The sequence below is a fragment of the Notechis scutatus genome, chromosome 11 (assembly GCF_049901735.1).
Source record: "Notechis scutatus isolate UNSWTSFEM ecotype Mainland chromosome 11, rNotScu1.2, whole genome shotgun sequence".
In the NCBI taxonomy this organism is placed as follows: Eukaryota; Metazoa; Chordata; class Lepidosauria; order Squamata; family Elapidae; genus Notechis; species Notechis scutatus.
In genome coordinates, this window is record NC_142019.1 from 2,635,926 (window position 1) to 2,650,247 (window position 14,322).

The 14,322-nt window shown below is 48.6% G+C and overlaps 2 protein-coding genes and 1 long non-coding RNA gene across 9 annotated transcripts in view; 1 reads left to right on the forward strand and 2 right to left on the reverse strand.

Annotated features, from left to right (window-relative positions):
- Positions 1-8,403, reverse strand: part of CD276 (CD276 molecule) — a 30,837-nt gene extending 22,434 nt beyond the window's left edge. The window contains exons 1-2 of one of the 6 annotated variants that reach the window (XM_087972563.1): positions 8,285-8,403; positions 2,217-2,349 (exon numbers count right to left, since the gene is read on the reverse strand). In XM_087972563.1, the coding sequence (XP_087828689.1) occupies positions 2,217-2,322 (106 nt within the window). In that variant the 5' untranslated portion in view covers positions 2,323-2,349; positions 8,285-8,403. Of the gene's footprint in view, positions 1-2,216; positions 2,350-8,114 lie in introns of all 6 variants that reach the window. The other 5 variants (XM_087972560.1, XM_087972562.1, XM_087972559.1 and 2 more) reach the window with 5 other exon arrangements.
- Positions 8,404-12,148: 3,745 nt separating this feature from the next.
- On the reverse strand, positions 12,149-13,369 carry LOC148129679 (uncharacterized). Its single transcript, XR_015750768.1, has 2 exons — positions 13,241-13,369; positions 12,149-12,775 (listed from the first exon to the last, which is right to left on the reverse strand). It is a non-coding gene; the product is annotated as an uncharacterized LOC148129679 (long non-coding RNA).
- A 12-nt stretch (positions 13,370-13,381) lies between these two features.
- Positions 13,382-14,322, forward strand: part of NPTN (neuroplastin) — a 29,069-nt gene continuing 28,128 nt past the window's right edge. For both annotated transcript variants that reach the window (XM_026689462.2, XM_026689458.2), the window contains exon 1: positions 13,382-13,747. In XM_026689462.2, the coding sequence (XP_026545247.2) occupies positions 13,654-13,747 (94 nt within the window). In that variant the 5' untranslated portion in view covers positions 13,382-13,653. The remainder of the gene's footprint in view (positions 13,748-14,322) is intronic.

The following is a 14,322-nucleotide window of genomic DNA, read 5'->3' on the forward strand; positions in this document are numbered from 1 at the left end:
GCCCTGCCAACCCCATTTATTCTCTGCCTCCCATTGAGTCCCAGATGATCAGCTGGGTCTTCTTTGGTTGCCCTGCACAGGAGACCAGAGCTGGAAAGCAGGTTAGTGGGGTGGGGAGGGAATGGAGATTTTACAGTGTCCATCCCCTGCCATGCCCACCAAGTCATGCCATGCCCACCAAGCCACACCCACAGAACTGGTAGTAAAAAAAAATTGAATCCCACCAACTGCCCTGTTTCGTGTCATTTACAGCTCAGGCCAAGCCAGGCATTGTGGTTTGTGAACCCTTGTTGACCATTCAGTGTTCTAGAAAAACCCAACCCATTGTGTCTTGCTCAACAAAGCGTGTTTTAATTCACACTTGACTTTCTGCTTTTTTTGGAATCCAGCCCTGAAGTGCAGAACCTCTTCCGGAAAGACCCTGGTTCTGTTCACACCCAACTTTGGACACCCAAATCCCCAGTGTGGGATAGCCTGAAATCTGAAGGAAATATGCCCGTATCTGAACAACATCCAGCAGCCAAATAGAAAAGGATGATCTAAAAAAAAAATCATATCACACAACAATCCAGAAGCTCGTATGTTCACCTCTAGATGTCAGTCTAGCTTCATCACATCGGCTTTATGCCTCTTAGTAGCTCTGATTGCATTTTGAGGGAGGGAGACCCGTTAACTCCAAGTGTCAACACTCCAGAGAACTAAAAGACACGGCAATCTTTCATTCATGCACAGATGTGCTCTGGCTGAGAACAAAGAACCAGTCAGATGTTTGATATGGGACTTCCCCTGGGATAGGCGAAGCCTCCAAGAAGATTAGAAAAAATTTTGACGCTGGGAAGGGAGAAGAAATGAGTTCACTACTCTAGGTAGTCCTCGACTTACAACCACAATTGGGGCCAGAATTTCCGTTGCTAAGCAAGGAAGTCATTAAGTGAGTTGCCCCCAATTTTTTGCTACAGTTGCCACGGCAGTTGCTTATTCAAGTCCTACTACTCTTTAGAAAACTGGGTTGGGGTCCTTTCTGAAACATTTCCCACGTCCTCCCACCTTCTGTGAGTAGAGAGACACAGCTTGTAAGGTCTCTCCTTCTTCTCTTTTCAGATCATTCCCACAGATCGCTGCATTTTAACGAGGTTAAAATTAAGGGTGACATATATCTCCTTATATTTCTGGATTTGTTAGATAATAGCAATAAAGAAGAATATTTGCAGCTCAGGGTTGAAATGAGGGGGTCCTTGGTGCTCTCTGAGCTTGGTGGTTTTCTTGCAGATGTTTCATGACCCAACTAGGTAACATAATCAGTGCATCAGAACACTACTGTCATGCCCTTGGTGGAGACTGACTCTGAGGGAGAGGAGGAACAGGAGATAGGGAGTGGAAGTGTGGCTCCGGAGGTTGTGGAGGAGGCTGGGGAAGGGCAGAGGCCAGCTGAGCAGTCAGAGGAGGACCCAGGTCCATCCCCTATCCATCCTAGGGCACACAGGGAGGAGAAGATAAGGGAGAGATGTGGTCTACTCGGGAGGAGAGGTCCTTGATCCTCTTCATGGGCTGCAGGTGTGAGAACTGAATAAGAGTTTGGACCTGAGTACTGGCAAACGCTGGAAACAAAGCGTGTTTTATTTTGGTCCGAAGTTATCTTAGTTGGCGTCCTTACAACAGACTGTGCCTTGTTATCTCCTTGACTTTGGTAAATACTTCTCCTGTTCCGTTGTGGAAATTTCATCATTGTAGTTTGTTTGGGTTTTTTTTATTTCACCTCTATCTGCTCATTAAATTCGGACTGTATTGCTTTCTTTTGAAGACTATTTTTGAAGTAAGTTTTATCTTCAACTGAAAATTATTGAACAGTGGGGCCAAGTTGGAGGCATTAAAGGACGTCTTCACTGTCTGAAGACAGTGGTCATGTGGCTGGCATGACTAAACTGCCGAAGGTGCATGGAACGCTGTTACCTTCCCGCCAAAGTGGCCCCTACTTTTCTACTTGCATTTTTAACATGCTTTTGAACTGCTAGGTTGGCAGAAGCTGGGATAAGGAACGGGAGCTCACTCCGTTACGTGGTGCTAGAGATTCAAACCGCCGACCTTTCTGATCGACAAGCTCAGCATCTTAGCCACTGAACCGCTGAGTCCCCTCTATGTCATCCTTAACCAAATCAAACTTGGAACTGGGAAGGCAGAAGTTAAGAAGGCGAATCCATGATGCTCTTCTTACTTACCTAGCCAAGTGGGCAGGAGAAAACCCAGAAGAAGCAGCTGGACACAGAACTTCCATGCAAACGAAGAGTCCTGAGAGCCAGGACGCCCACAAGCGTTGGAGCACATGGTCAAGAGAAAGCAGTGGTCCTCTTCCTGAAGGAAAACCAAACAGGGTAAGACGTTGCAAAACACCAGGTTTATTCTCCATGTTAGGTAGACAACTTGTGAACAATCCAAGCACATTGATGGGTTGCTACCAGGATAGTCTAGGGCTGTGGGCTAGAAAAGAAAGACCCTTTTGAAAGAGAATGGCAAACCACTTCAACAATCTATCAGCGTTCCAGAAAACCTCAACTCCAAACTTCTAAAGCTGACACAATCCTTCCACAAAACATCCACATAGGAACCAGAAGCCCTCCTTGATTTATAGCAGGATTTTGGGGGTAAGATACCTTCAATAAAATTCTTAGATATGGCATGAGATGTTCTGCCTTGACTTCCCAGTTTGGCCAAATGATGCATATCATCACCATCTATGTAAGCCTCCTTCTTGTCTCCAACTCTCTTGGCTTCCATTACTTTAGTTACTTTAGGGGAAGTTACTTTAGGGGAAGGACTGGCAGACCCTGTGGTAGAGTCAAAAGAGGAATCAGCCTAGAGTCTCTAAGTAGTCACAAACACACTAAGTCCAATCTGTTTTGAATTTTGTTGACCCTTAATCCAAAGCTAAAATACTGCCAACCTTTAGTTGAGTAGATTAATGTCAGATACATAATGTCAGATCAGGAGTACATGAAATTCCAATTAAATTGATTTATTACGAATCATGCCTCTGCACAAAAGTCTACTCAGCTAATACTTAGCACTATCATGACATTAATTAAGAGTCAACTGAATTCAAGAGGGGTTGGACTTAGTCTGTTTGTGGCTACATAGAGATTCTAGGCTGATTCTAGTTTTGACTCCAACTACAATCCTTCTTCTACATTTGGGAAGAAACTCCTTCCTTGAGGATGCATCCATCTGTGTGATCAGAGAGAGATGGAAGGCCAGAAGAAGCAGCCACAAAACCAACAATTTCAGTGCTATCTTCAACACCAAGTCAGCTCAAGAACATTCTCACAACCAATTCCAAATAAATTCTCACCAACCTCTGAAGAATAAGATAGACAAATTAAAGCTTTGTAAAGAGAAATTACTATCTGGCACAGCACTAAGGTGTGTTTTAATCTTCTAACTGAAATTCACTTCTCCCCAAACAGATCCATCACATGTTCTGCAAAATCCAGGACGTTATATCAGCTTCTTTCTTCTGCTGTCTTTTCCCCACCCATTCTTGGCTCTCTAATTATGATTGTGACAAGCATATTTATTTGACATCAACAGGAACTATTTATAAGGTCTTCTGGGTTTATATTTTTAGCCTCCTTCTACCAGGACTCTTCTGCTTTCTGTTTCCCTACCAACAGAACCCTGTAATTGTCAAGGCGATTTTTGTTTTCCTGCCAGCAAAGTGTGCCAGCTGCATTACATGGCAGAAAAATTCAAGTGTGCAAGATAACACACAATGCCAAATTCTCCTAAAAGGCAAGCTTAGAATGACATAATATTCTTCCCCCTCTGGAATTGCGCTTGGACAATCATCTTAAAAGTCTAACGCCCCAATTAAACACATAATACAATTTTGTATCAACTGGATTTTGAAATGCTTGCTTTCGTCCCTCGATTGCTTTCGTCCCTTTCCTGTGTGATTGTGCAAACAATCTATCTTTGGGCTAGCCTTGGCAAGTCCAGCTGTCTTATGCAGCCCTCAAAACATTCGAAAGAGACATTGAAAAGGAACAGCCTGGTCTCAGGACTATTAGTCAGGCCCTTTCTTTGCAGAAGTGAAATTTACAAAGCTCAGTCAATCCGCCGTCAGTTTCCTTGGCTTCAAAAAGAAAATCAGGTGGGATGATTTCAGTTTTTAAAAAAGGGGAATTTGTGCACCAACCTTTTTCAATGGAAGTGAGTTGGAATGATGGTCTTTGGGATCATTGGCCAGCAATGAGGGCTGAAAATGTTGGAAGGTATAAACCCCCCCCAAAATCTGGAGAAGGTTATGTTGGTCTAGGTGCTCCCATTGAATCCATCATTGGAAGCTCCTTCTCAAAAGTGTAAATGGTTAAGAGACTGAAGGCTAGACCGTTGCAGGAATTGGGACTGTCTAGTTTAATGAAAAGAAGGACCAAGGGTGACTTGAGAGGAGTCTTCCAATATCTCAGGGGCTGCCACACAAAGAAAAGGGAGTCAAGCTATTCTCCAAAGCAGGGGTCCCCAACCACCGGGCCCCGGACCGGTACTGGTCCATGGATCATTTTGTACCGGGCCGCAAAGAATGAAAGTAGGGCCTATTTTGCTTGGGCACCGCCATCTTGTTTCGACGGCGCTTGAGAAAGTGCTTCCGGGTGAGCTTGTCGGTCGTTGGTTGTAAAGCGGCGTTTGGGTGCTGAAGGAATCCTCACGCCTTAGTTTCGTCAAAGGGGGGTGGCTTCAAACAAAGAGCCGTCCCGATGGCGGTGGGGTCTCGCGTTACTCAGGAGGAGATTAAGAAAGAGCTCGAAAAGCCCATCGACCGCGAGAAGGTACAAAAGAGGAGTTGAAGGTGGCGGGGAGAAGCGGGGAACGGCTGGCTGGCCAGTCACTCGGCTCGCCTTGCCTTGGTCGTGCGTGCTGATGCTGGTACCGGTCCGCGGATCATTTTGTACCGGTCCGCAAAGAATGAATAATCGTGAAACTGGTCCCTGGTACAAAAAAAGGTTGGGGACCACTGCTCCAAAGCACCTGAAGGCAGGCCAAGAAGCAACGGATGGAAACGCATCAAGGAGAGAAGCAACCTGGAACGAAGGAGAAGCTTTCTAACAGTGAGAACAATTAACCAGTGGAACGGCTTGCCACCAGAACTTGTGGATACTCCAACACCAGAACTGTTGAAGAAGAATTTGGATGGCTATTTGTCTGAACTGGTATAGGGTTTCCTGTTTTGAGTAGGCCGTTGGACCTTCAAGGTCCCTCCCGACTCTGTTATTTTGTCCACCCCAATGGAGGTTTTCAAGAAGAGGTTGGACAGCCATTTGTCTGAAATGGTATAGGGCCTCCTGCTTGAGCAGGGGGTTGGACTAGAAGACCTCCAAGGTCCCTTCCATCTCTGATATTCTGTTCAATTACACTAACTAACCAGTAGGGCTAAGGAAACCGGCCGTCCCTATTCAACCAGAGAAAAGAATGGTTCCCCTTAGGCCCTGCACGTGCTTTTCCCTGGACCTAATGACTTCTTGGTCTCTGGAGAGAGAGGTTGGCGAAAAGAGCCATCGAGCCAGTCTTCCACAATGAAGTCATCCCACCAAAGGAAACAGATGGCCAGCTTTGCCACAACAGTGGCGTCCTACCCAAAGGGGAGATTTCAGGAAGTGAGGATGTATCGTTTGAATGACACACACACACACACACACACACACACACACACACACAAAGAGACAGACACCCTTTGGAAACTGGCATTCCCGCCAGAGGCTGGGAAGCGCTTTTGTCCACACAACGTGGCTCAGAGTTAGAGTGGGGTTAAAATTCTCAAATCTGAGGCCAAGAAAGTGTTTTTCCATTCTTGCGCGACCAGACCTGACGAGCAACCGGTCGGGAGAGACCACAATCTGCTTGGCTTTGCCAACTTCACCACATCCACCCGATGTGGTTGTTTGTCTGGCTCCAAGCCCAGCTGGCCACATGGAAGTTCCCTGGTGTGGCCACAATTTCAGTTTTCTAGATTAACGTTAGACTCTGGAGGTCCAGCTTTCTAAAAGGGTTGGGCAAACGGGAAGATGAGATAAGTAAGAGGCGGGGGGATAGACTAGAATCAAGGAGACCAGAAGAGAAAATAATCAGAACAGAACTAGAACAGGGAAGGGAAGGGGAAGGAAAGAGAAGGGAAGGGGAAAGGAAGGGGAAGGAAAGGGGGAGGGGAGGGGAAGCGAAGGGAGGGAAGGGAGTGGAGGGGAAGGGAAGAGGAAGGAAGAGAAGGGAAGGAAGGAAAGGAGGGAAGAGGAAGGGAAGGGAAGAGAAGGGAAGGGAAAGGAAGGGAAGGAAAGGAGGGAAGGAGTGGAGGGAAGGGAAGGGAAGGGAAGGGAAGGAAGGAGGGAAGAGGAAGGGAAGGAAGAGAAGGAAAGGAAGGGGAAGGAAAGGGGAGGAAGCGAAGGAGGGAAGGAGTGGAGGAAGGGAAGAGGAAGGGAAGAGAAGGGAAGGGGAAGGAAAGGAGGGAAGAGGAAGGAAGGAAGAGAAGGAAGGGAAAGGAAGGGGAAGGAAGGGGAGGGGAGGGAAGGAAGGGAGGGGAAGGGAGTGGAGGGGAAGGGAAGAGGAAGGGAAGAGAAGGGAAGGGAAGGAAAGGAGGGAAGAGGAAGGGAAGGAAGAGAAGGGAAGGGGAAAGGAAGGGGAAGGAAAGGAGGGAAGGGAGTGGAGGAAGGGAAGGAAGGGAAGGGAAGGGAAGGGGAAGGGAAGGAGGGAAGAGGAAGGGAAGGGAAGAGAAGGAAGGGAAAGGAAGGGAAGGAAAGGGGAGGGAGGGAAGGAAGGGAGGGAAGAGAGTGGAGGGAAGGGAAAGAAGGGAAGGGAAGGAAAGGAGGGAAGAGGAAGGGGAAGGGAAGAGAAGGGAAGGGAAAGGAAGGGGAAGGAAAGGAGGGAGGGAAGGGAGGAGAGGGGAAGGAAAGAGAAGGGAAGGGAAGGAAAGGAAAGGAGGGGAAGGGAAGGGAGGGGAAATGAGGGGATGGAAAAGAGGGGAGGGGAAGAGGAAGGGGAAAAGAAGAGAAGGGAATGGGAAGGGAAAAAGAAGAGAAAGGAAGGGAGTGGAGGGGAAGGGAAGGGAAAGGAGGGAAGGAAAAGAGGGAGGGAGGGGTAGAGGAAGGGGAAAAGAAGAGAAGGGAAGGAGGGAAGCTAAGGGAAGGGAGTGGAGGGAAGGGAAAGGAGGGGAAGGGGAGGGAAGGGAAGAGAAAGGAAGGGAAGGGAAGGGAAGGGGAAAAAAAGAAGAAGGGAGGGAATGGGAAGGGAAAGGAGGGGAGGGGAAGGGAAGAGAAGGGAAGGCAAAGGGAGGGAGGGGAAGGGAAAGGAAAGGAAATGAGGGGAGGGGAAGGGAGGAGAGGGGGAAGGAAAGGAAGGGAAAAGGGGGGAGGGAAGGGAAAGGGAAGAGGTGAGGAGAGGAGAAGAGACACACAAACAGACATATACAAACAGAGACTCCAGTCTAAAGTACAGCTTAGGTCACATTCCCACATCCTCTGAGATGCAAAGGATAAAGTTTGTGGAACTTTTTCTGCTGAATACACACATATGGCTTGTGAGCCGCATCGCCGCGCAACCCGGATCGCAATTCGGATGAAGACCCCCGCCGCCATCACCCCCTTCCCCTTTGGCCTCCCAGACAGAAGGGTCCTTTGTGGATCCTGGCCCGTTTTCCAAGGACCCTTTTCCCGACCCCCACCCCCACCCCCGCCGTTCTTCCCCGGAGAGAGGCGCTCGTAAGGTGAACCCCCCGCCGGGGTGGGTGGGAAGCGGAGTTCGCCTGACTGCGAACTTTCCTCCGAGACCTACGTGGCCGGCCGAGAAGGGGAGTCCGAAGCCAACGAAGCGAAACCCAACCCCGCGGGAGGCTCAGATGCCGAGAAAGACGCGCGGCCGGAGGTTACCACGAAATCTGGACCCCCGTTCAAAAGGCTTTTGTTTTTTGGCAAACAAGGCGCGGCGACGGGGAGGGAGGTGGGCCAGGAAAAGCCCCTTCCAGCTCCTTTACAGAGAGGGAGAGAGGGAGGCTGGGTAAGGCTAGGTCGGCTTCCTTCCCTCCGGCTAAGCCACCCCTCCTTTCCCTGCGCCCCTTCCCCACATCATCGGACTTTTACCCTGCCCCGCAACCAAAGTCCCGTCCAAGTTGCGCCGGCCAGCCTTGGAGGCTGCAGCAGCCTTACCCGACCGTCCTCCTTCCTCCTCCTCCTCCTCCTCCTCCCGCCTCCCTTCCTTTCCAGGGCCGGCTGTAGACAAGGGCGGGTCTCTCCACCCGTTTTTTGCGTACCCTCCGGCCGTGCAGATCCCAGCTTGTCTGGCAACCTCCTCCCTGCGCCCTCGAGGGCGAGAGCCGGAGGGAGCCGAGCGGAGTGGAAAAGGAGGCAATCCCAGCCCCCTGGCTTCCGGGGTGGGGAGAGCGGGGGATCTGGGCACTGGGGAAGGGGGGCGGGAGGGCGGGAAGGTGGAGGGGGGCCAAGAGGGAGGAGGGGAAAAGGAGAGGAGGACTAAGGGGTGGCGTGATAGCGGTGTTCCTGTGTTTGAAGGGGCTGCCACGAGGAAGAGAGGGGTCCGAAGCACCAGGAGGCAAGGCAAGGAGCAACGGATGGCAACTCATCCAGGAGCGAATGAAGGAGAAACGTCCTTGAACTTGGGAGGACAATTGGCCATTGGAACGGCTTGCCACCAGAAGGGGTGGGCGCTCCATCACTGGAGGTTTTTATTTTATTTTATTTATTTATTTCATTTTGTCAAGCAATTATAAGATAACAGGTGTAAGTATAAACGTAGTTTATATATATATATGGTATTCAGCTTTGTTCGGGTATTTTCCCACGTCATTGTAGTTGTGCTTTTAAAGTTGTAGCAACGTTTCGGCAGAATCTCATCTACCATCATCAGGTTTCTGTATTGTGTTCGTCTGTATTGTGTTCTGTATTCTGTATTGTGTTCCAGACGAACACAATACAGAAGCCTGATGATGGCAGATGAGATTCTGCTGAAATGTTGCTACAACTCTAAGAGCACAACTACAATGATGTGGGAAAATACCCGAACAAAGCTGAATACCATACATACATACATACATACATACATACATACATACATACATACATATAGCGCATATACAGGGGTGAGATTCTACCAGTTCGCATGTATTCGATAGAACCGGTTGTTAACATTCTAAGCAGAATCGGTTGTTAGAAGAAATTGCTGGTCTAATCCTGTAAGGAAGGCAGGAAGGAAACATTCTGGTGTTTCTTACAGAAACTGCCTCTCCGTTAACCTTTATTGCATTCTTGGCAGGACTAGATTTCCTGTCTCAGGAGCATCTCTGGAGTTTTTTTCCCCCTCCTTTGCTGGTACTTTGCTTGTGTGGAGTGACCATTCAAAGTTACACTGGCACTGAAAAAAGTGACCTATGACCGTTTTTCACACTTACGACTGTTGCAGCATCCCCACAGTCATGAGAGGCCAGGCGAGGAGATGCGTGCCTCGATGTGAGTGATATTGAGTTGGCCACGCCCAGCCAATAACATGACCAACTTAGCCACGCTCACAGAACCGGTTGTTAAAAAAATTGAATCCCACCCCTGAGCATATATAGACAGTATATATACTGCATGCCCGCCATGCAATTTCCTCCAGTGTAAACAATGTATTGCAGTCCCAGTGGTTAGACCCCTTTCATCTTCTCCGTACCCTGATGGTTTAGCAGACAAAGAAAGAAGGAAGAAAGGGACAGCACGAATGGAAAAAATTGAAGTAACGCTGGCCCCAATCCAATAACTCCTTTGTGGCAACCGCATGACCATAGGGTGCCTACTGGGTATTATTGCTGTCTGAACTATAAACTAAATTTAGCAGCACTGGAGAGAAATTGTATTTCCTGTGGAAGACCTTGTCTGAGTCATAGGCTGATTGACTTCTGAGCAAAGAGAGGCATGCTGGGGACAGCATAGGGTTATGGAACCCGGCTGATAAATAAGCAACATTTTATCTTGGATTCCAGAGCGTAGCTGAGGTTTTGATGGGCTTTGATTTAACGTGGAGCTTTTTGTTATTTCCAACAATACTGTGTGTATTACAGAGTCCTAAAACTTACAGCCAGAGATCACCAAATTCATTTTTTATCCATTTTCAGCAAAAAGTTCATAGTTTCCAGACTTCTAAAAGCAGTTATTGCTCCTTCTCCAGTTAATGTATATAATGTGGCTTATGTTTTGATCAAACCGGAGGTAATTGGATGATTCCAATAAACACCCCCAGTTCCTCTCATTTAACCTCCCAATTTCATTGTATTTGGTTGTTTTTTTTAACTGGCTTTTAATGAACTTCTAATGAGACAATCCATCTTAATAAGCACTGGGAGTTGCAACATTTCACTCCCCCATTTTAAATACTGTTTATTCCATTTTTTTTTAAAAAAAAAAAACCTCCCACTTGTCAGTAATGCATTTTTAATTGGATGTTGGCTTTTTAATAGTTGACGGCTATTTTGGCATGCATTCTGAAGGGCAATGTGTAAATATTTAAAACAAACAAACATTTAATGGATTGTTTAGATTATTCCATGGGCATCCCCCAGTCACAACCTCTAGTGAGACTGTATGGAAAACCTAATCGGTATTTCTAAACGAGCACCTGTGCTCGTTAATTAATACATGCAGAGTTTATGCAAATCTGTATCCTCTTTTGAGTTGCATTTATTTACTTTCTTTCACAATTCATGAGTGGCTAAATCCCAGTCAAACCAACTAGGCCTGGCCCAGAAGGTGCATTTCTCCTCCTCCTAAAGCTGATTTTAGCCTGTTCTTAAGATGAGAGGTTTTTATAATTTCCTTTCCCCTTTTTATTTTTTTAACAATGCTTTTTATTGTTTTTCCACCAGTACAAGTCATATTTACATTTTTAACAGCATTTGACATTGACAGTGTTATTTTGTGTCTTCTATCATCAATTCACACACACACACACACACGTTTTTGGTATTCAGCTTTGTTCGGGTATTTTCCCACGTTATTATAGTTGTGCTTTTAAAGTTGTAGCAACGTTGAAATGGCTGTGAAAGTCTGACTCACAGACGAACACAATACAGAAGCCTGATATGGCAGATGAGATTCTGCCGAAACGTTGCTACAACTTTAAAAGCACAACTATAATGACGTGGGAAAATACCTGAACAAAGCTGAGTACCATACATGGAAGTACCCGCGAAAACTTAAGAATATATATATATATAGTAACTAATAACTAATAACTACTTTCATTATTTCATTGGGTCAGTAATGGTGTGGTGTGGCATTTCTTTAGGGGGCCGCACAGCCTTCCATGTGCTCGCCAGAGGTAGCCTGACTGCCATTAGGTACTGAGATGAGATCCTCAGACCCCTTGTGAGACCATATGCTGGTGCGGTTGGCCCTGGGTTCCTCCTAATGCAAGACAATGCTAGACCTCATGTGGCTGGAGTGTGTCAGCAGTTCCTGCAAGATGAAGGCATTGATGCTATGGACTGGCCCGCCCGTTCCCCAGACCTGAATCCAATTGAGCACATCTGGGACATCATGTCTCGCTCCATCCACCAACGCCACATTGCACCACAGACTGTCCAGGAGTTGGGGGATGCTTTAGTCCAGGTGTGGGAGGAGATCCCTCAGGAGACCATCCGCCACCTCATCAGGAGCATGCCCAGGTGTTGTAGGGAGGCCATACAGGCACATGGAGGCCACACACACTACTGAGCCTCATTGTTTTAAGGACATTACACCAAAGCTGGATCAGCCTGTTGTGTTTTTTTCCACTTTAATTTTGAGTGTAACTCCAAATCCAGACCTCCATGGGTTGCTAAATTTGATTTCCATTGATAATTTTTGTGTGATTTTGTTATCAGCACATTCAACTATGTAATGAACAAAGTATTTAATAAGAATATTTCATTCATTCAGATCTAGGATGTCTTATTTTTGTGTTCCCTTTATTTTTTTGAGCAGTGTATATATAATTTATAATATATACATATATGGCAAGAAAAGTCATAAAACGGGGCACAGCTCGCTTAACCAATGTCTCACTTAGCAACATACATTGGGGGCTCAATTGCAGGTGTAAGTCAAGAACTCCCTGTATAATTAGAGAGTCATCTCTTACTCTGTAGTCACTTTTTTCCTATTATTCTATTTATTTTATTTCTATTTATTTTTTCTAAACATCAAAGCCACCAAGTACTTCTTTATTTTCCTCCTGTTTCGTGGCTTCCGCTGTCTAGAGCACTCCATGTCCCAAAGGTGCATTTTTCAACAGGCAACTGGGCTTTCTTTTTTTTTTTTTCCTTTTGAAGACGTTTCGCTTCTCATCCAAGAAGCTTCTTCAGCTCTGACATGGATGGTGGGGAAGGATTGATACTCCTTGCAGACAGCTGGTCATTTGCATCCTTTCAGAGGGTCGTTGAGGCTACTTGGAGATTTATCTGTGTCCTCAGGGTCACTTGAATAATGCTAGTGGTTCCTGTCGCCTGCCATTTTTTTCTGGAAATCCGTTCATTGTCCCACACCATTCAAAGGGTGTTCATCCCAAATTGCATAGCTAAAAGTCCATAGAGATTCTCAGTCCTGCAGGTCATTTGGTTGTCTCAAAAATGTTTTTTTTTTTCCAACAGGCAACTGGACTTTCTTGTTTTTTTTTATTTTGAAGATGTTTCGCTTCTCCTCCAAGAAGGTTCTTCAGCTCTGACATGATGATGGTGATGAACCGAAGGATTTATATTCCTTGCAGACAGCTGGTCCTTTGCATCCCCAAAAGAAAAGAAAAAAAAACCAAGGAAGTCCAGTTGCCTCCCTGAAAAAGCACTTTTGGGGACAACCAGCGAATCTCTTACAGACTTAGGAGCTCTCCATGGTTAACTCGCAACTGGCCGCGTTCACAAGACCAGCAAACCACGGCTGAGAAACCCCAGCCCTTCCCAGCACAAGGATGAGCTCCTCCCTTCCCCCCGCCCCCCCCCATGTACCACACGAGGACTGCCTTCCCGCACCTCCTTCCTTATCCACGCAACCCCGGTACACGCAAGCCGCGTGGCTCCCCGCATTCTCACGATCCAGCAAGCCTCCCCCCTGCAGTCCCTCGCTGGGAAAGCCGCAGGGAGGCGGTCCCTTCGCGTGAACAGCGGGACAAGAGGTGGGAGGAGGAGGAGGAGGAGATTGAGGCCACACCCCTCCCCGTGACGTTGCCACGCGGGAGGAAGACACGCCTCCCTCGTGACGTTGCAGCGCGAGAGCCGGGCGCATGGGCGGCGCTTGCTGGCTCCTCCTCCTCCTCTTCGTCGTCGTCGTCCTCGCCTTTCTGCGCGCTCGGAGGCCGCCTCCGGTGGGCTGGCTCTCTCGCGAGAAGGGAGAGCCGAGTTCTCGCGAGAGTCCGGCGCTGCCGCAGAAGGAGCCCGCTCCGCCGCTGAGGGGGAAAAAAAAAGGCAGGCAGGCGAAGGCGACGCCGAAGGGCGCCGGGGCTTGTCGCCCGCCCGTCCTCGTCCTCCTCCTCCTCTTTCCCTTCTTCCTCTCGTCTCCCCTTCCCTTCTCCTCCCTCACCGGCCGCCGCCCCGCGCCCCCTGCCCGACCTTCTTCCTCCTCCTCCTCCTCCTCCGCTCGCGGACCCGCCGCCGCAGGGACGATGCTGCGGGGCCCGGCCTCTCTACCCGCGGCCCTCTCGCTCCTCCTGGCCACGGCGGGGAGCCTCTGGCCGACGCCGGTCGGCGCGCAGAACGGTGAGGGAAGGCGGCCCGGGGGTGGGGGAGGGAGGAGGAGGGAGGAAGCGGGGTGGGGGGACGAGGAGCCGATCTGAGGCGGTGATTGACAAGGGGGCGGGGCTTCTCTCGGGTGGGCGGGGCCGAGGAGGACCGGATGAATTCTTGCCTCCTCCTGGAAGGCGAAGCAAGCCCGATCTGGTTTGGGGCTGGGATGGGGGACCACCAGGAGATCCCAAGCCTGTCCTAGGATAGGTTGGGAAAGGGAAAAGGAGGTAACGGCAGGGAAAAGGTGCAGGGAAGGCAGTTCGCCCCTTTTCCCTCCCTCGGGCATGGCTGAGAGCGGGTCTGTTGCAGCCGAAGGCGAGGAAGGATCTGGAGGAATCCACCCAGGGTTTCTGGAGGAACCAACCCAGGGTTTCTGGAGGAATCCACCCAGGGTTTCGGCAGGGAGCCGCTGCCTTGTATCTTTTGCAGGGGGAAGGGTAACGCCCTTGAAGCGCAGCCAGGTTTGTGGACGTCCTCAGAGGCGTGCATCATATCTGCCCTCCTTGATGTGCCGGCACTACAATCTCCATGCAGCACAGCTAACATGC